The sequence below is a fragment of the Hyperolius riggenbachi genome, chromosome 7 (assembly GCF_040937935.1).
Source record: "Hyperolius riggenbachi isolate aHypRig1 chromosome 7, aHypRig1.pri, whole genome shotgun sequence".
NCBI lineage: Eukaryota > Metazoa > Chordata > Amphibia > Anura > Hyperoliidae > Hyperolius > Hyperolius riggenbachi.
In genome coordinates this window covers 242,601,677-242,622,347 of record NC_090652.1, presented here as the reverse complement: position 1 = coordinate 242,622,347, position 20,671 = coordinate 242,601,677, and the positions used below count along the sequence as shown (strand labels likewise).

Sequence of the window (20,671 nt, the reverse complement as noted above, 5' to 3'; positions counted from 1 at the left end):
ATTTTGCATGTGTATATACCACTCTGCTTTGGAACAACTTTCAGCAGCTTTAAGCTGCAGAGCGACCCATCGTTTCTCAAAAGACTCGTTGCTGACTCATCAACCAAAAGTTTGTTGAAGAGCCATATAACACAAGGAGCAGGAATGCCCTTTATGACGCAAAAGAGGGAAACATCAGCACCTTCCTTTACAAAAGTTTCTGGGGGCAGTTTTTCAAGAAATTCTGGCACTACAGCACAAGAGTCTATAAGTTCTTCATAAGGTATGACGTCAGGAAAGTATTCTTTGCTCTTTTGCCTTTCAAGTCCTTGTGGTCTTTGAGACGGAGTAATGGTAAGGCTGGATGTTTTCGTGGTGGTTTCCTGTTTGACTTCAGAAGAACTCTTAATCTGAATTTCCTTGTGAGTTGTAAAGCTTTTTTTATCTGATTCAAGGGTTATTTGTGCTACAGCCTTGGCGGTGGCTTCTTGTGCTAGGCAAGAATAAATTTAGGCATGTGTTAGTTATGATGCTTTTGGAATACAGTGCATACCAGTACACAAATTAGAATAAGTTATTGCTGGCAGTAGTTAAGTGAAAATTTGCCGCATTCTGGTTTACAAAAATGTACTGATGGTTCTCATATTTTCTGTATTTAATGCTATTATTACTATATACATATTTAACTTAAAGTTTTAAGTTAAACTTTGTCACCTCTTACAGTATAAACACTGTATTTATAAATGCAAGAGTTGCCTTTAATAGAGATGTAAATTAACTTTATAAAAAAAAATGGGGCTTAAAAATTTTTAGGAGACAAGTCACGCTTCTAAAAAAAATTGCAAGGGCCATTTTAATAGACTTACTAAAATATTGGCTATTGTGTTAAAAGGAAAAAAATATATAGCACTATATTAAGTTAAGTGTCCAAGAAAAATTATATAAATTATATGATCTAAAAATAGGTGCCATGCAGTTGCCAGCTATAGTTAAGGTTATCAAGCATTTTAGCAATTGCTACATATTCTTTAATATACAACTATGTTTCCCTGATAGATCAGGTTATAATGGTATCCATCCTTTCAAATCTTTTGGCATTATTTGTATCTAAGAATGAACACAAAATCTAAACAAGGTGACAAAGAACCATCATTTTTCTTATCCTAAGCATACATGAATAGCAATATCAAAATAGCCACCTTCTATGGTTAGTACTGCAGTAGATGTCTTCTCGCCATAGTCATTAGAAACTGTGCAACTGTATGTGCCTTGGTCTGTGAGCTGAACATTTTCTATGGTAAGTAACATAACATTTCCATTTTGTGATATTTTTATTCTTGCAGTATCCTCTATGACTTGGTTTTCATGCATCCAGATAACACTTGAAATGCCTTCTTGCACTGCGCAGATAAACTGAGCCACTTCTCCAACCTTCACAGTCATGTCATGGAGTTTTAGCAGTATCGTTGGTGCCTGATCACTGATATCCTGCACCTTAGCATCTGTTTCAACGACCTGCTCTTCTGAGCTTTGGATGATGGTTTCTTCATGGTGTTTTTCCATTTTCTTTGAAGATATTGCAGTTACAGTACAACTTTCAGAAACACTTTCAAAAACCTGCACACCTTCTCCTTGAACTGATTTAAATTCTTTTAAATACACTGTGGCTTCTGACACTGACTGTGTGCTGACAGATTCTGTTACGCTTTTTGCAGAACTTGTAAAGCTTTGACTAACTACGGATCGCACTGTGTAATCAAGTAAAACAAAAACAAACAAACAAAAAAAAAAGAATATTAACAACTAAATTGTCCATTGGTCCTTATGTTAAAAACAAATAGCTTGATCAAGAAGACTTAGACAGATCACTTGAGAATAATGCATGCCAAGATGCATGCTGGTTTACAAAAAAATGACAAAGGATGAAGAACTGGAAATTCATGCTGACACAGAAGGTGGCATCTTCTTTCGTTGTCGCTTTCCAATATTCAATATTCAACAAAGAATGTTCTTTATTGGTCCAAAGTAAGAGTGACACCTGGTTGACTACTGGATTAAATAATTTGGAAATGTTAGATATTTTAAATGAACCTGGTTCAAAAGATAAATTGTACTGTGCTGTAGGTCGAAATTGAAAATAATTTTTACAATAGCATTGGAATTTTACAATTTTGGCAATGTTCTAGATACTTGGAGGGATCGGTTTAGGAACGTGATTTTGTGCGTTAAGAAAAGTGAAGAAGTAAAATGATGATTCATATTACAACTGGTCCCAAAAAGAAGTGAAGTAATGAAAGCACGGTGAAAAACGTAATTAGTAAAAGTGCATGTGACATTTTCAAAATGGTCCCCACTAACAAACGGGGCTTTACCTTCAGTTGTCACTGTTAAGGTGGCTGCACAGGAATCTTCACCAGCACTGTTTCTTGCTTTGCAAGTATACAACCCAGCATGCTCTCCATATGCATCAACTATAATAAGTATAGCTGTATTTGTAGATTCATCAAAGTGAAAGACAATATTTTTGGATGGGAGAACTATCTCTCGGTTGTGAAACCACTGAATTTCTGGCTTTGGCAAGCCAGAAACTCTTGCTACAAAGCGTACGGTTTCCCCACTCAGCACAGAACAACTAGAAATAGGCTGGATGAAGACAGGAATTTGAGCAACCAGTTCCTTCTTAGGTGACATAGGCGAAGTTATCTGCAACGGGGGATCAGCTGTTTTATCCACACCATTTTTATAGCCTAAAAAGAAGCATGTGAAGCTTTATTTTGCAAACTATACAGATTTAAGTTATAACAGTGAGATTAATTTGCTACAGAGGCTTTCAGAATAACTAAAGGCAGTAGAAATTACAGTGGAACAAAATTGTGTTGAAGATCAAAGTGAAAATGTAAGAGGTCTGTTGATAGTACACAGACGATTTATACCGTGTGTTTATATTTTGTTATGTGATAATGGAAATGATGTGTAAATTGGGTCATGTATAAGCCTTGTATGCTTTAGCTTCCGTGTGACACAGAAAGACTGCACCTTTGCATGTATACAGTGAAGACGATGTGAAGAAATGACAAATAGGAATGCATAGCACAGAAGATGAAATGAAAAGAAATGAGATGACAGGGAACAAAAAGTGCCATCACTATTTCATATTCCGGATAAGAATATGTTCACTTTATGTAAAGACAATGGTTCGTTTTATTAGTGGCGTTAGTTATTGATGGTAGACAAAGACTGTATTAGCACATTTTATTAAATGGACCACATAAATAGAGTGCACTACAAAGAGTGCTGAGCACTTACCTTCCAGTCTCAGATTTGCAGTGCATGAGACCTGGCCAAGAGAATTGCTTGCAGCAAAAGTGTAAGTGCCTTCATCTTCAGAATAGGCTTCTGCAATTTCAAGCTGGTAAGTGTCTTCAAATTGGGTCATTTTAAAGAATCGCGATGGCTTGATCTCTTTGTCTTTGCTGTACCAGGAGACCCTGAGATCTGTTTTCAAGTAAGGCATAGATTAATTTTATTCATGTAGTCGACATTGCCAGTATAAAAAATTAAAGATATGCTAAATCTAATAAAAAAGACTACAATGATATTCTTCTTCTTTGTGAAGTATAAAACAAAATTGTAATGAATGCTATAGTAAAGAGATCACAAATTAAATTTTCTAAGGGAACGTATGCTGTACATCACCTATTGCTGTACTCATTTACCTGTGCCAGAAACACGACACTGAAAAATTGCAGGCTGTCCTTCGGCAGTGATGGTATCCCGAATAGGTGTGACAATCTCAGGAGGATAGGAAGGTGCCTCTAGATCAGGGGAAACTACTTCTGGAACTAAAATTAAAAAAGAAAAAATACAACATCAGTATTCATGCATATGTCAACAAAACAAATCTTAACAATGCATAGTTTTTATTTATATCTGTATACCTTTATCTTTAAAACAAAGATGGAACTTATAGTTGCAGATAAAATACTGATTGAAAAATATAAAACATAGCTTCAAAAAAAACTTGCCTCCCACAATGTTTACAACCCCTACCCCATGGTAATTCCCATGACCAGGAGACTCATATGCAAGGATTTAAGTAACAAGTGTGACCAACATGACAACTCCTACCCTCCACAATATCTGCTCTGGATAAGCAGCTCATGTATTAGAAGAATAGAGAGTAAGAGGTAAGTACTCTGAAAGTAATTAGTGAGCGTATACTCCGGAAAAAAAAATCTCTACCACTAAAAGAAGAATAATATATTTGTGTGTGCAGGTAGCTTTAAAATATGTGTAGGATGAAAACATACTATATTTTATATCTTTCATTAAAATACTTGCCATTACCAGGATATAAATACATTGTTGCTGGGTTGGAACTATAGTTGATACTATAGACTTTGTTTTAATGCACAACTTTAAAATGTTCCATACCTTCAACAGTTAGGTTAGCAGAGGTGCTAGCCATTCCAGAATCATTGCTAGCTTCGCATGTGTACTGTGCTGCATCCTCAGGGAAAGCCTCTATGAGCAATAGAGTATATTCCTGTCCATCATGAAGGAACTTGCATTTGAAGCCAGGAGAGAGCTTTGTTGAATCTTTAAACCATGCAACAGTTGGTTGTGGTTTACCCGTCACTACGGTGCAAAACCGTGCAGGCTTTCCAGAATCCACATGTACATCCTCCAGAGTTTTTACTATCACAGGAGGTTCTGGGGCTGTTAACAAAGACAAAGCTCTGTTATTGAATCTTTGACTGTATACACAACAGACACTATCCACAATATTTAAAAAAAATGTCATTAAGAAAAGTTGAAAATTGCACTTCAAATAAATTCTTCTTGATATGCTGTTATTTATTCTCTTTAAATTATACTTAGAGTTACATGTAAAAGAGTTATACACTATGGTCATCTTCATGAACACTAAGGTAATTGGTTATGTACTTTTTTAACAAACTATTTACTTACCATTAACATACAGAGTGACAGAACTCCTGTTTCTACCAGCCAAGAAGGTATATTCTCCGCTGTCGCTGATCCTGGTTTCAGTAATGCTCATGCGATGAACACGTCTTTCAACAATGTACTCATATCTCTCTTCAATATGGAAATTGATTTCAATGCCATCCTTTAACCAGCGACCATCTACATCATCCTCATTGACCTCAAATTCAACTACTGCTCTTTGTCTTTCAACAGCCTGAAATATAATGTAGTTGGAGAGGGAAACATTTAAGACCAGTATAGTGGCTTTGTTATAGAATATTTATTTACCGTATTTAATTATAGTATTTCCCACAAAACTCGTTTTTCATTAGCATCATTTGAAATGTAAATAAATATTTATTTAATTTTTAGTCCCCCCTCCTGTTGATTTGACTGGGAAAAACTAGTGAGCAATAAAGAGCCATGCCTAAATGTTGCAGTAACCACATTTCTAACCTTCCCAAAGCCAAGTATTCCGACTTGCCGACTGATAACTAGGCTATATTGTTTTCTTTGCCACCATGTTATCTACTATACACTGCAGCATTATTATTTAGCAGCTGAATCCTCAACCAAATGTAATTTGTGACAAATGTGTTATCTCTAAACCTTATGAATCGATAAAGTGAGTAAAAAAAATACACCAAAAAATCCCTAAAACCGAGTTATCTGCTTCCAAACATCATATTTGTACATGTTTAATGCAATCGGGAGGTATATGAAAAGTTCTTTTATTCTGCTAACGCACGCGTGCATTTGAACTCTTCAGCCCATGGCATGATGTGGTTAATACAACGAAAATAAAAAAAGCTTATAAAAAAGCTTATAAAAGCATATTTCTTGAAATAACAATTACCTCAACTTCTTTGCGACGAGATGTAATTTGGACATCACGGCCTTCCACATGCAAGCTGGCTGTAGACATGTTTCCACCAGCAACCACAGAGTATTGTCCAGCATCAGACAAACGAGCAGAGGGAATTACAAGACGGTGAACATATCTTTCACTTTGAATCTTCACTCTGAAAAATGAATTGTAATATGTTGTAATAACAATATAAAATGAAATAACATCCTACTTGTTTAAATATGTACTTTATTATTTACAAAATAACTTTTTGAAAGAGATACCTCTCAGTAATTTGAACTTCTTGACCATCCTTCATCCACTGAACAGTCAAGTCAGGCTCAGAAATTTCACACTCAAATGTTGCGCGTTTCTTCTCAAGAACTTTAATTTCTTTAATCTGTTTCCTGAATTCAATGTGACGAGCTGGAAGGCAACAAAGCAGAAAGTTTTTTATTTTTTTATAAGATTTTTAATTTTAATTAAAAAAAAATGTGTATCAACAAGTTGCTTTTTTTGTCCGTTGTTAAAGAGACTCTGTAACAAAATTCTCATTCTTATTTCTTCTATCCTATAAGTTCCTATACCTGTTCTGATGTGGTCTGTCTTACTGCAGCCTTTCCTAGTTGCACAGTGGCTGTATTATCTATATAATCTAATCTTCTTTCCTCTGACGGCTTTCTCGGGCTCAGGCACTCAGGCAGGAATGTGCTGGTCTGCTTGTGATAGGATATAAGCTATACACACCCTCTCCATGCCCCCCTGCAGGCTCTGTATGGGTCACAGACTGAGCTCCTCTCAGCCTATCACACTCTGGTTAGCTGCCATGTCTTTTGTTTGTAAATATTGCCTAAAACTGGCAATTACAAGCCAGGATCACAGCAGGGAGTGGCAGAAACAGCACAGAGGGGCCCAGGAGAACATAATAAATAGAATGGTATGCTTTTTATTGTAAGAATTCTCTTTAAAATATATGCACAGATTCTCTGATTCTCTTTAAAATATATATCATATTTAAATAATATAGAAGTGTGTTTAAAGTTAAAGAAAATTATTCTCAGATACTAAATAAAATGATTCCTATGAATATATAAAAATATAAATTATTGTCACTCAACTGAAGAGAGTTTCTCTCTCCCTTATAATATGCCTTGAAATGTTGCAGTGTTACCAGTGATGAACGGTGTTTACCAGGCATTGCATTCTATTCAAATACAACACTGTTGTCCTTCAAGCTTTAATACAGGACTCGGTGAAATAGGTATGTAAATTGTTTTAAAAAGCAGTGGCATAGTAATAGGGAATACAGAGGTTGTGACCTAACCACGGCCACAAGAGAAGAGAGAACAAGAGTGCCTCCTACAACTGCTGTATTAACTCTTCATTGGTGTTATGATGGTAATGATCACCTTTATAATGTGCTTTGAACAGTGGTAATCATTAACAAATATATATGGTATAACCCTAATTTCTTCTCTGAACCTTTTCATATGTCTCATTTGGAAAGCTGCTTTGCATTGCTGGGAGATGTTACCAGGATGGAAGTGATCGCTCCCAATTGCTATATATGCATGGCAAGAGCCCAACGTAAATGAATATCCCTCCTACTAGGAGCATGAACGCGTCACTACTGTACACTCAAAAGACGTTGTAGGAGTGCAAATGGAGCAATACATTTTAATGGCTGCTTTGTGCAGATTATGACTTGAGACAGACAGAGAAAGGAGAATTTTAAGAATCTTTAACAAGAAGCCATATACTATTTCTATAATTTCCTGAACATTTTTTTTAGCAATCGTTATAGCAGCTGCATACTTACGTTGAAAAATAATAAATGGAGTTCTGTTACAACATGATTTGCATAATGATAATATAGGATATATAGGATTTTTTTTGATTTTTTTTTCTTGAATCTCATCTGAAAGGTCAATTCTTGTATATTAAAATACCTCAAATGCACACGGGGCGAAGAGTACATTCATTATTGTAGTTCATTACCTATACAATATAACTTTTTTATTTTTTGATCGAGTGTGATGAGGGAAAATGTATTATTGTTTTGATGTTTTTAAGTTGCACATTTAAAAGAAAATCCTACCTTCAACATATAAGTTGGCTCTAGAGACTGCCTTTCCAGCAACAAAGCAGTATTCAGCAGCATCACCAAAGTGGACATTTCTAATAGTAAGAGAATGAGTCTGTTGTTTGGCTTTTATCTGGCAACGATCAGTAGACTTTATTTCAACACCATTTTTCAACCATTTATAAGTGATGCCTTCATGGTTTACGGTGACTTCAAACGTTATGGTATCCTTTTCTTCTGCATTGATATCTTTCAGCATAGATGTGATTAGAATAGCTGTGAAAATCAAAAAGGGATTTAGTTTCACAATGAATTATTTGCTAAATGCACTGGGCAACTATGGGTATTTGATGCAATGGCATATAGCAAGAGTATAAATAAACATGCATTAACTCATCAAAAAAAATCAGCTTTTGCTAATCAGTTTTTTTTTGTTCCAACTCAATTTGTATGCTTTGTGTAATTAAACACTTTTATTTCTTTCTTTACAATAAATAATATTTAATCAAGCAAAGCAGGGGAAATATAGTATATTAATATAAAGTATCTTGTAAAATTATTATTATGGCTTTAAGGTATACATTAAACAGGGTGTATAAGCCTCATAAAATAATGATACAAAATCTAAATGATAAAAAGAGGCTAATTACACAAGGTCTATACCTTAAAAATATAATTTATTCAAATAACATTGCTATATGAAACAAGTGTATAACTTATTGAAATAAAATGTATAACCAAGAGTAGCAACAAAAAAACGTTAAAAAGATGTTGCCGGTAATCAAACTATACCATATGTATCAAATGTAAAAACAGCTGCATGCGATTTACCATGAAATTCATGAACTGGTCATCTCTCCTGGGCTATAGAATTTGTATACCTCTGTATGCTAAGTTCTATATGCTTAAAGTACGATTTAGTTAAGTAATACATACGTTTCACGGTAAGAGTTGCGCTGACTTTATCATTTCCACAGACAAAGGTGTACTCAGCGGAATCTTCACTGCTTGTGTTCATGATTATGAGTTGGTGAAGTTTACCCTGAACCACAATCTTAAACTTCTCGCTCATCTCAATTTCTACTCCATTTTTTAGCCAAATGGATGGAACATTGAAATGAGACACTTCACACTGGAATTGGGCTGTTTTGGTTTCAGGAACTTCAATGCTTTTCATGGTCTTTGTAATATGTAATGCTAAAAGAAAAAAACAAAAGGTAGGAATTCATTAACGTCTGTCAGAAAGTCAATTTCCCTTCAATAAAATATGCAAGGCCAACATACTGCACAAGTGAACAAGCTGAAATGATCATATGGCTTTTATCATTAAATTAGATTTTTAACAATATGCAAGTACTTCAGGATATTACATCATGATAAAATAGTATTATCAAAATATTCTTACTCTCCACAAAAAGTTTGGCTTTGCATTCGAGTTGTCCAACCACTGCAACATACTCTCCAGCATCCTCGGCAGACACGTTCTGCAAGACCAGTTTGTGGACTTTACGCTCTGTAACAATTTTGTGCTTGTCGCTTGTTTTCAACTCCGTTTTTCCAAAGAACCATTTAACTGGTACAGTGTCATGAGAAACACTGAGTTCAAAAGTGGCTGGTGTACTTTCCAAGGCGGTTACATCCTTAGGTTTCTTAATAATTTTCACAGCTGGAATATATAAAAAAAAAAAAAAAAAAAAAAAACTTGTATAAGAAGTTACAATTACTTATGCAAAACTTTTGTCAGTAACATATATATGAGTACCCATTCACATTTCACCCCAAAGAACTCTAAAATTGGAGAAGTCCGATTTTCAGTCTTTCATAGTCCAACCAATGAAAATATAATTAACTGGATAAAGTTGTGATATAGTTAGGTTAAGTGAATTAATATGGGCTGAAAAATATTGTGGATTATTCAAATAAGGTAGTTAAAAAAGGGAAATGCCCAAGATAGACCCCAGTAAATAAATAGCAGCCTTGTATTATCATATTTACTATATCATGCTACTTCCATCTAAAAATGCATTCCAAATAAGTCTACTTGTCACACTAGAAGCTGCTAAAATGCCTGTGAATTACGTAATCATATTTCATTTCAACCACTCCAGCAAAATACCCTAAAGTCTACAGACCTATGAGTCTCTTATCCCTACTGAACTCTGTTTCTCCACTCATTTACCACTTGTCCCACTCATTTGATGCCACTATGCCAGTTGATCTTCGGTCTATTAGTTACCTAGAGGATCTAGTTCATACGCCCAACCCTATTCTTACAAAGCTCCCCATAAGCTGTCCCCTCAGTAATTTTCAGATATCAACTAACCTTCGACCTATGCCTCACACACAAAAATGTCTACCCTCTACTTTGGACACCTCCTATTACTCTTTCACTTGTACTCCAAAAGCAGCTCTTCTAACAAGCATACAATCTGTCATAATCTCTCTTCAGACATAAATCATCTACAGCTTATTTTAAAAGACTTATCTTCCTCAGCCACTAGCTGCTTTGCTCACCTTGCCTAGCATCTTTACTCCACTCCCCCCTAGACTTGCAAGATTCCTTTACCTAGTATTCTTTCTCTCTACAGAACGTCTTCTTTTATAAGAACATGCACCTTTATTTCTACATGATTTCATACCAATGAGTGGATTGACGACAGCAACTTACTTTCAACGTGAAGTCTTGCATTTGCTCCAATTTTGCCAAGCTTGAAGCTGTACACGGACTCATCTGGAACAATACAGTTTTTAACTTTCAAAGTGTGCACTAGTCCATCCACTGTGATTTCATACTTGTCATTGGATTCCAGTTCAACTCCATTTTTGATCCACTGGGCTCCCTTCACATCAGGGTGTGTAAGTTCCACACTGAAAATAGCATCTTGGGTCTCTGTCACAGTCTGATTTTTCAGGGTCTTCTTGATCTTGACAGCTGGAATACATCGACAACCAATAATGTTATACAATGATTAGGTGCAAGTTGAATTTTTTTCACCGCAATTACACTAAACTGCTTCACTGTACTTCTAGCAGCCTGTTGAAATCACCACAGCATCACATTCCTGTTATAGGAAGCTGACACATTTTAGAACTGTAATTTGGCACATAATGGCATGCTACATATACACATTTTAATGAAGAATGAGTCACATGTTCCTCCTTATATTGTGCACTATGTGCTACCGATCTATGAAACTGTTTAGTTCCATGTTACTTCTAAAATATAGGTACATACTACTAAAGGTTATTGACCCAATAGTAATTTTCAGGTTCAGCAGAAATTTGAGAAATAATGAAATATTGTGTAGTCTGCCTTTGCCCTAGCATTTAAAATGGAAGTAAAGCGTATCGTTATAGGTCACTACATATCTTACATACGTTTCTGCCTATTTATTGTTGACATAACTGGTCAATAAGAGAAATGGTGAATATCTTGCTCTCTCATTGTAAAGGCAATCCACAAATGGTGGCTGGGACCTGACCAAAGGTAGGTCTGACTCGGATGACCTCAAAGTGGATCTAAAATCAGAACTTCCTCTCTGCTGTAAAAGGTTAAACTCAGCATGATAACATTTAAGGAAAAAAATATTCATTTAAATTTACAGAAATCCTAAAAAAACCCTGTAGTTTTAACTGGATTACCTTTCAGGGAACATTGAAAGCCTTGGTGTTTTAAGTCACAGCTAAGGCTAATAACACTTTGATGTAGCTAAATGCACACAGCATAGAGCAGTGGAGTTCTACAGCATTAATAAGTGGAATGAAACATTTTGGTTGTGTGCTCTGAAAGAGTTTAGGTCCACTTTAAGCCAACAGTGGAACCCACGCTCCTCTGCAGCCCTATTAAAAACAGTGGTAAAGCTATTTTGGTGAAAACTTGCAACATGTCACTGGCACATTGCCTAACATATTTTTAAATTGTTCAGCTAAGCATTTAAGGATTAAAAGTTATATTGTATTTTTTACTCATAAAAAGACCCACAGCCAATCTAGTGCACAATCTACATAGGTTGTTTTTTCACATTTTTATCTTTTCACAAGTTCAGGGTTATATTTGCATACTATTAACATCACTCGGCTTACTAACCTTCAACTTTAAGCTTTGCAGATGTCTTAGAAGTTGCTACTTGATAAGTATATTCTCCAATATCCTCAAGCTTGCTAATGGGAATTATAAGCTGTCTTTTGGCACCAATGGATTCACTCTTGATGCTGTCAGTGAAGCTTATTGGCTTTCCTTCTCTTAGCCATTGTCCTTTGGAGTCTGGATTAGCCACCTCACACTCAAAAACGGCTTTCTGGGATTCGGCTACTGTAAGATCCACAAGTGGCTTGCTTATGGCTCCACCTACAAAAACAAAAGGAAAAAAACTGAAAACTCAAAAAGACTATCATTTGTTTATGTTCCATAGTTAAGTCTTGCAGGCTACATGTATAAAGTGCTGTGTTTTGTGTTTACTTGACTTTAGCTAGCTATATCAAAACGGTTTGTGAAATGTACAATACCTGAAACGGTAATTTGTCCACTAGTTTGTTGTTCCCCAGCAAAGAAGGTGTATTGGCCTTCCTCATCCTTCATCATGTCTGTAATTGTCAGAGTGTAGATCTTGCCTTTGGACTCAATCTTGTATTTAGGGCTAGGTTTGAGCTCATCGTTCTTGAAAAGCCACAAGGCATCAATTCCAGCATGGGACAATTCAACTTCCAAGGTGACATTTTGTGTTTCTGTGCACGTTTGGTCCTTCAGTCCCCTAATGATGGTAATTTCTATAAAGAAACAAACATTCATGTAATTTAAGAACAAAACAACAAGGTGCATTCATGTAATATTTACTGCCTGAATAACATGAGAAACCTCACATTCTGTCATGAGAAAAGCAATAGATATGAAATTCTGAAATAAAAAAAAACTATTCAAAATTAGAATAGCTAGATAAGTTTATTAGGCATAAGTTAAAGAATCATAGGTGTGACGAACAATAATCAAGCTATGTTCAGCTGTGCTTTAAGATATCTTAACTGGGGATTCAAACAATTACACAAAAAATCTACATTATTGATGTTACCTTCTTTTCAACATATAGGCATGTAATCCTAAGTGTGCACAGTGTAGCTTATATTCTGTACTGACTGAAAGTGTGTACTGGTTCCAGTTTGGCATTTTCACCTTTTGACTATCTACATTCATTAGTATACCTTTACTGATGTGTTATTGGAATCTGCAAACTGTAAACGTGACTACAGACTGTTGTGTTGTAAACTCTTATAAGTCAAGTCTTCTCGGTGCCCGCTCAGCATTACGCAGCACCTGATTTGTTTGCCATTATAGACTGTAATGTTAATTACGGCTATAGTGGCACAGTCCAAAATGCTATAGAATTACTGTAATTCGGGTGCTGGCAATATCTGGAACCCAAATTATGTGTCCAGAGGAAGTAATTAGGTAATCGGTAGGGTAATATATTTAATATATTCCCCAAGATTACCTAGCACAGGGAGAGCCATCCATTAGCTTTCCATCAGCTTCTTCGTGCACCCAAGGCACCAGCACTCTGCCGATATGTACACAACTCTTGTCTCTGTCACCAGTAATAGAAAATTTTGAATAAAACCTTGCCATATTTCAGAATATTTTTTTTCTTGGTGATTCACACCTAAAGCATCAGATCCACTGGTTACACAACCAATTTGAAACAACATTTTCATGTGATTCTAAGCAGAGGAGGCAAACCAGTTGATTTTCTTTCCTAAGAAAATACTCACTTTCTACAGTAAGTTTACAGCTAGATTCCACTTTGCCAATAAAAAGCTTGACTTCTCCTTCATCAGAAGCATGAGTTCTGGCGAACACCAGTCGCTGCTTAGCTCCTTTGGCAATAGCTTGCACACGATCATCAAGTTTTACAGCTTGAGCATTTATGGACCATTTGGAGGATGTCATATCAGGAACTGAAACTTTGCACTCAAGTACAGCCTTTGTTCCTTCTATTGCATGGACATCTTTCAAGGGAATGACAATCTCAACACCTGAGAAATGGAAAAGAGCATACACTTAGGACTAATATGACATCAAAAGTAATAATATAGCATGTTTGTTATGGACTTTTATACTTACTGTAAACAGAGAGTCGCCCAGATGTGGAAAGGTCAAGACCTGGGACAGTGAAAGTATATTTGCCAACGTCATCAGAGGTGGCATCCTCAATAAGTAACATGTGAGACTGTTTATCAATTACAATATGGATGCGATCACTGGGCTTGATTTCTTCTCCATCTTTCAGCCAGACTCCATCTGCATTTTCAGTGGAAAGTTTGACCTCAAGCTGAGCGATATCACCTTCGCATACTTTTTGATCTGAAAGTCCTTGGATAATTGAAATAGGACGAGCTGTGGAAAAGGAAGATCATATATTTAGACAAGACAGATAATATATTTATGGTAATAAATCACATCTTTCAAAATTAACAAGCCAATCAACTTACGTCTCACTTTGACCTGTGCAGAAGTCTTTTTCCCTGCTACCACAAAGCTGTATTCACCTTGGTCTTCCTTTGCAACATCTTTAATAGTAAGAGTATGGCGCCCTCTACGGGAAGAAGCCACATATTTGCTATCAGACTTAATCTCAGTATCACCATGATACCATTTACCCTCTGCGTCTTCAAGAGAAACAATGCATTCAAGTTCTCCGGATTGTGTTTCTGGAACTTCAATGTTCTCAAGCTTCTTAGTAAACTCAACAGGTGTACCTACAGGACAAAATATGAGTCATTTTCACAGATTAAAATCACACTTAGTCACCCTTTCTGGCAGCATTAACTAGTTTAAAGCCCACCACCATAACCTCAGAGGCTTGGCAAGCAGAGTACCCGAACAATACTTTTTAGCTTTAAACCAAAGTTATGAAATTGAAAATCCTGTTATAAAAATCCAGCCACCTGAAGCAGCCTCTGTGGGCAGTATTTCTACTCCAGATTTGTTCTGCATCATTATGCTCTTTTGATTATAAGAGGGCAAAACAAACTCTGCCATCCGCCTTCCTTCAGTGGACTGGGAAACATTTGTCCTTAAAGCACTCAGCCTGTGAAAAAAACCTAATCCCCCTCCTCCCCTCTGCCTCTGAAATCAATGGCTAGTAACACCTCCTCCTCCTCCTGCCCAGACTGAGCTCCCATGAGCCCTTGCTACTGCCAAGGCTCTCTGAAAACCCATGGGCGTGGTTTATTTAGTTTATAGGGAATTAGAGTATTAAAACAAAAACAAAAAAGTATTTGGCTTGAGGAATGCCCTATAAACAATAGGAAAGGAACACAATTATGCAATGAGTAAAAGTTCACCTCGGATCCACTTTAAAGAGACACTGAAGCGAAAAAATATATATGATATAATGAATTGGTTGTGTACTATGAATAATTACTAGAAAATTAGCAGCAAAGAAAATATTCTCATATTTTTATTTTCAGGTATATAGTGTTTTTTTAACATTGCATCATTCTATAATATGTGCAGATTACACAACACTCAGCATTCAAAATGATTCTTTCAGAGCAGTCTGTGAACTAATGACCTCTCCTCTGTCAGAGAAAAAGGAATTTGTTTAGTAACAGTTGAGATAATAAAAGTCAGATAACAGCCCTCGCCACGACTTTGAAAGTCGTAGAGCTTAAGGGCTTTTTTCCATAGAGATAACAACTGGAGTTTCTTAACTCTTCCTGTACTGGAAACAATTAGACTGATGTATCTGATCTTAATGTTTTATTTCTTAGCTGTACTACACATACAAATCATAATGTCATAATTTTTTTTCCGCTTCAGTGCCTCTTTAAGTTGAACTTTAGCATAAAATATTAAATTACCTTCAACTATAAGTTTGGCAGTTGTTCTCACAGATTCATCTTCTTTGAGGACACAACTGTAATCATCAATATCCGACATCTCTAGCATAAGCACAGAGAGGAAGTGGGCCTTTCTGTCAGAATGCATTTTGTACTTATCACCAGAGTGAATTTCCACACCATTTTTGAACCATTTCACTTTTACAAACGGCTCAGATGTTTCACATTCAAATGTGATTAGGTTGTCTTTTTCTTTTGCTGTCAGATCTTGTAATTCTTGTGTGAATTTGATCACCTGTTTACCTGAAGACAGAAAAAGGATACCATAAAAATCACTTATAACACAGCCCAATAAAATAAACTCACTTCAGATTTGATACCTAAGTAGAGGGAAGGTTGTGGATAGTATACAGCCTTCCAGTTCCTCTGCAAGGTCCATCGTTCCTCTGCTGTAAAGCTGTTTGACCTACTGGTAAAACTGTTCATGTATGTACAGTAGCAATGCACTCATCCTTGGAACTACTAGGGGACATGAGCAGTTCCAAAGAGCTGTTCGGACAAACAGTGTTACCAGCTGACAGCAGAGGAACAACGGCCCATACAGAAGTACAGGAAGGCTCTATACTAATCAGAGCCTCACCTCTAACTAGGCAAATATCAAATCTAAAGTTAATTTCTTGCTTCAGGTTTGCTTTAACATCTAGGAATATCTCACCTTGCACAAGCAAAAATGCATGGCTTGAGGTTTCTCCAGCTACATTTATTGCTTTGACCATGATGCTGGCTGAGTCTTCCGTCACAACATCTCTAATGACTAATTCACAGACATTATCTTCTGGCCAGTACCAGTAGATGCGATCAGATCTTTCAACTTTGACACCATTTTTAAACCACTGGCACTCTGGGTCTGGTTTTCCAACAACACGGACTCTAAAATGAGCTTCCCCTCCCTGAGGAACTGTTTGACTCTGGATTCGTTCAAAAATCTTGGGTGCCTCCATACTTGGAGAAAGCTCAATTCTGTCTGGTTTGAAAGTTGGAATAGTGATTTTGCCTTCAGCTTCAAGGGCCTTCTTTTCTTCCTCTGTGAGCTCCTTGGTCCAGTGAGCAAGTTCATCTTTTGTCTTTTTAAGCATATCTTCATAACCTTCATCCTTCCTGCGAGATTTCAGTTCAACAGCAGTAATAGCTTCATAGTATCCTTCTTCTGTCCTACGCTTAAATTTACTACGCAGTTCTTCAGATTCCTCAGATATTTTATCATGGGTAACTCTTTCAGCTCTTTTAAGCTTTACAAATTCTTTTGAGCCTGGTTCAGCTGCTTTTTTAACTTCAAATGGAAGTTTTCCTGCCTCAGATGGAGGAGGAGCAACCTTTGGCTCCTGAGTCCTCCTGAGAACTGATCTGAAATCTTCTTTCTGTTGAATTTCTAGTTTCACGACATGTTCGGCAAAGCCGTCAGGGTTTTCAGCAGTGACCTTTACTTCACCGGAATCGTAGGATTTACAGTCAACAATTTCAAGGTAGTATATACCATCATAACGGAGCCTGAATCTTTTGCTTTTACGAATAAGCTGCCCGTTAAGATACCAGTTTACTTTTGGTTGAGGATATCCAGTAACACGGCTACGGAACCGTGCAATTTCTCCTTCATAGACTCTTGCGGGTTCAGGGAATAAAACGATTTCTGGTTTTTGTTTTTCTTTTACATCCTCTGTGACTCCTGCAAGTGCTCCCTCATGGGCTAACCTTTCCAGCTCTTCAATTCTCTGCATGCTTTGTCTGCCTTCTGGCAACTGGGACTCCTCAACAAGACTCTTCTCATCTTTTACAATCAAAGTTGCAGATGTGTGATCTGTTCCATATTTGTTAGTTGCCCTGCAGGTAATAACACCACTATCTCTAGGGTATGCTACTTCAAAGTCAAGACTGCAATATCCAAATTCATTGACCATCCGAAGACGGTTTGCAGCTGCCAATGGTTTCCCGTCATGGAGCCATTCAACAATCATTGTTGGGTCTCCAATTGGTGTAAGACGACATTCAAAATGTGATGGTCCAAAACGCTTGAGCCTCACTGAAGTAAGTTTCTTCTTGAAGAATGGTTTCTGTTGCTTTTCTTTGTCATATAGATCACCTTCCTCCCATTGCTCTTGGCCATAACGTAGGTGAAGAGGCTCTAGCTCTGGAGCAGCAATCTCTTTAGCTTTGTAAGTACCCTTAGGAATAATAAGCTTTCTCTCAGGTTCAGGCTCAGCAAATTCAACTTCAACATTGACTTTGCATCTAGTAGTGTCACGTCCAGCTTTGTTAATAGCAGTGGCAGTATACCATGCTGCGTCATGTCCAACTGTAGATTCAATCTTAAGTGCTGCTTGTCCCTTGGCTCCCTCAATCCTGTAATGAAAATAGCAGAGTCAAGTCTGTAGCATTCACTTTCAGAAAGATATTGGTCTTTTAACCATTTTTGCCACCCGGTCATGAAGCTCACATCCGTGCGGCTACTCTGCTGCGGTGCAGCGCTTAGGCGCGCTCCATCGCGCGATCACGGGCATGCCCCCGTGCCCCTGTGCTGTTACCCGGCAGCCCTAGGATCAGTGAACGGGAACATGGTTCCCGATCACCGATCCGTGTCCCCAGCAGAAAAACCGAAGTGCTCTTACAAGAGGCTTCAGTCTTTCTGCACGTAAAATTTTCCGCGTCATCCTTGTGCTTCCGGTTAGCGAGAAGCACAAGGAGAAAAAAAACTCAAGGTGGCCATCTTGTGGCCAAATAGTAAAACTACATCTACATATCTTTTACATTACAATTTACACATATAATAACATAAAAAATTAACTGTTTAATTCCCACACCAAAATATTACCCAAATAAAATGTTTAATCAAAAAAAAAATTACAATAAAAAAAAAAGACATAAATAGTTACCTAAGGGTCTGAACTTTTTAAATATGCATTTGAAGGGGGTATACTATGAACATTTTTTAAATTATAAGCTTGTAAATAGTGATGGACGCAAAACAGAAAAAATGCACCTTTATTTCCAAATAAAGGCGCCATACATTGTGATAGGGACAACATTTAAATGGTGTCATAACCAAGACAAACAGGCAAATAAAATACATAGGTTTTAATTATGGTAGCGTTGATTATTTATAAGCTATAATGGCCGAAAAACTGAGAAATAATGAATTTTTTCCATTTTTTCTTATTAATCCAGTTAAAATGCATTTATAAAAAAATAATTCTTAGCAAAATGTACCACCCAAAGAAAGCCTAATTAGTGGCAGAAAAAACAAGATATAGATCAATAAATTGTGCTTAGTAGTGATAAAGTTATTAGTGAATGAATGGGAGGTGAAAATTGCTCTGATGCATAAGGTGAAAAATTCTCGCGGACTGAAATGGTTAATCAATGACAAATGCACTTACTTTATATTAGGGAATTTATGAGGGGCAATAATGTCACTGTTCTTCAGCCACACGATGTCTGGATTGGGATTACCAACAGCTTTCACTGCCATTTCCAGTTTAGATCCTTCCTTGACATTCACGTTTTTTAGTTTCTCCACAAACTGTGGTCTTTGTAAGTGTTCCTTAGCTGCAGAATAAGCAGGTATTTGGCATTAGACTTGAGCAGCCCCAGCTTAATTCTTATAAGTTAAATAAGATTTACAACTCACTTACCATCTACTGTCAGCGTCATGGAAACTGAGGTTTTGCCAGCTCTGTTCTGAGCAATGACTGTCCATTCACCAGAATCAGTGGGCATTGCTGGGACAATGATTAGGGACTGTGTACCATCCTCCTTTATAACAATTTTATGTGTATAGTCATTGACAATTTGTTGACCTATAAATCAAAACAAAATTAGTATATATAGTTTGTGTACCTGTTTCCATTGGTAGTTTTATTCTATGTAGTATAAAGAATGCAAGTCCTAGACTGAACTGACATTTTCCAATTACCATCTGTATTATATATTTTATCATAGCTCATTGTATATAATGAAGACACCAATAAACAAAAATTGTCTAGAACTATCATGGCTTTTTTAATAGGTTCAAGCAAATTAAGTAATTTGCTGTTAAAAGCATATTTCATCTACCTCCATAAGCTCAGCCTAGGTTCAAAAGATGAGTGTTCTTATAACTCAAAACATACAATAATGTAATTGTAAACGAATGATTTAAAGAGAGCATCTATTGGCTGTCTATTCATTATAAAAAAAAAATCACCTTTGCCAGTAGTCTGTACATTGTATACAGCAGTGTTGTAGCAGTTGACAGTTCCTCCTACTCTCCCCTGCTTTCAGTTTCACCACCATTATTGGTTAATCATTCTTTACTAATCGGTGATATAAATCCCATATCTGTAGTCAACATGTTATGTCTTATTTAGTAGGGTCAAGAATGTGGACTACACTGAGTAATGTCAATGGTAATAAACAGATAACAGATATAATATTCAGATCACAGTGATTTTAATAATGCTAATTCTCTGGAATTTGTTGGGCAGAGGACAAGTAAGTAAATATGGCAACCACCACAGAGCTGTGGCAGAGTAGCAAAAATAAAATGTTTCTAAAACAAAAGGCCATTAAGGGATCCTCAGATCATTCATTTATTATGATTACTTGATTGATCAGAGGGAAGGATTCAGGATTTAGGATTAATTTAACATTTTGTGCCTGATTCACAAAGCGGTGCTAACCTAGTTAGCACTCCTAAAGACTTTGGGAGTGCAAACTACAATGCTAACTAGGTTAGCACGCCCAAAGCAATTACTTTGCGCACGCTGCACGGTGCAGCAAAAACATCAGGCGGTGCGTCGAAAATGTTGCGCCATGCGCTGTTAAAGTGGCATCGTTCGTGCGAATGTTGCATTGTTAACGTCGCACCACGCAACGTTTTTGCAGCACCACGCGCAAACTTTTGC

At 36.7% G+C, this 20,671-nt stretch overlaps 1 protein-coding gene across 1 annotated transcript in view; it reads right to left on the bottom strand.

Annotated features, from left to right (window-relative positions):
- TTN (titin) overlaps window positions 1–20,671 on the bottom strand; it is a 365,525-nt gene that overhangs the window by 275,634 nt on the left and 69,220 nt on the right. The window contains exons 22-40 of the mRNA XM_068247374.1: window positions 19,421–19,585; window positions 19,166–19,334; window positions 16,450–18,131; window positions 15,756–16,037; window positions 14,382–14,648; window positions 14,014–14,286; window positions 13,662–13,925; window positions 12,405–12,665; window positions 11,986–12,246; window positions 10,567–10,830; window positions 9,304–9,564; window positions 8,835–9,095; window positions 7,914–8,174; window positions 6,100–6,241; window positions 5,825–5,990; window positions 4,951–5,182; window positions 4,414–4,698; window positions 3,696–3,821; window positions 3,286–3,474 (exon numbers count right to left, since the gene is read on the bottom strand). Of these exons, the coding sequence (XP_068103475.1) occupies window positions 3,286–3,474; window positions 3,696–3,821; window positions 4,414–4,698; window positions 4,951–5,182; window positions 5,825–5,990; window positions 6,100–6,241; window positions 7,914–8,174; window positions 8,835–9,095; window positions 9,304–9,564; window positions 10,567–10,830; window positions 11,986–12,246; window positions 12,405–12,665; window positions 13,662–13,925; window positions 14,014–14,286; window positions 14,382–14,648; window positions 15,756–16,037; window positions 16,450–18,131; window positions 19,166–19,334; window positions 19,421–19,585 (5,811 nt within the window). The remainder of the gene's footprint in view (window positions 1–3,285; window positions 3,475–3,695; window positions 3,822–4,413; window positions 4,699–4,950; window positions 5,183–5,824; window positions 5,991–6,099; window positions 6,242–7,913; window positions 8,175–8,834; window positions 9,096–9,303; window positions 9,565–10,566; window positions 10,831–11,985; window positions 12,247–12,404; window positions 12,666–13,661; window positions 13,926–14,013; window positions 14,287–14,381; window positions 14,649–15,755; window positions 16,038–16,449; window positions 18,132–19,165; window positions 19,335–19,420; window positions 19,586–20,671) is intronic.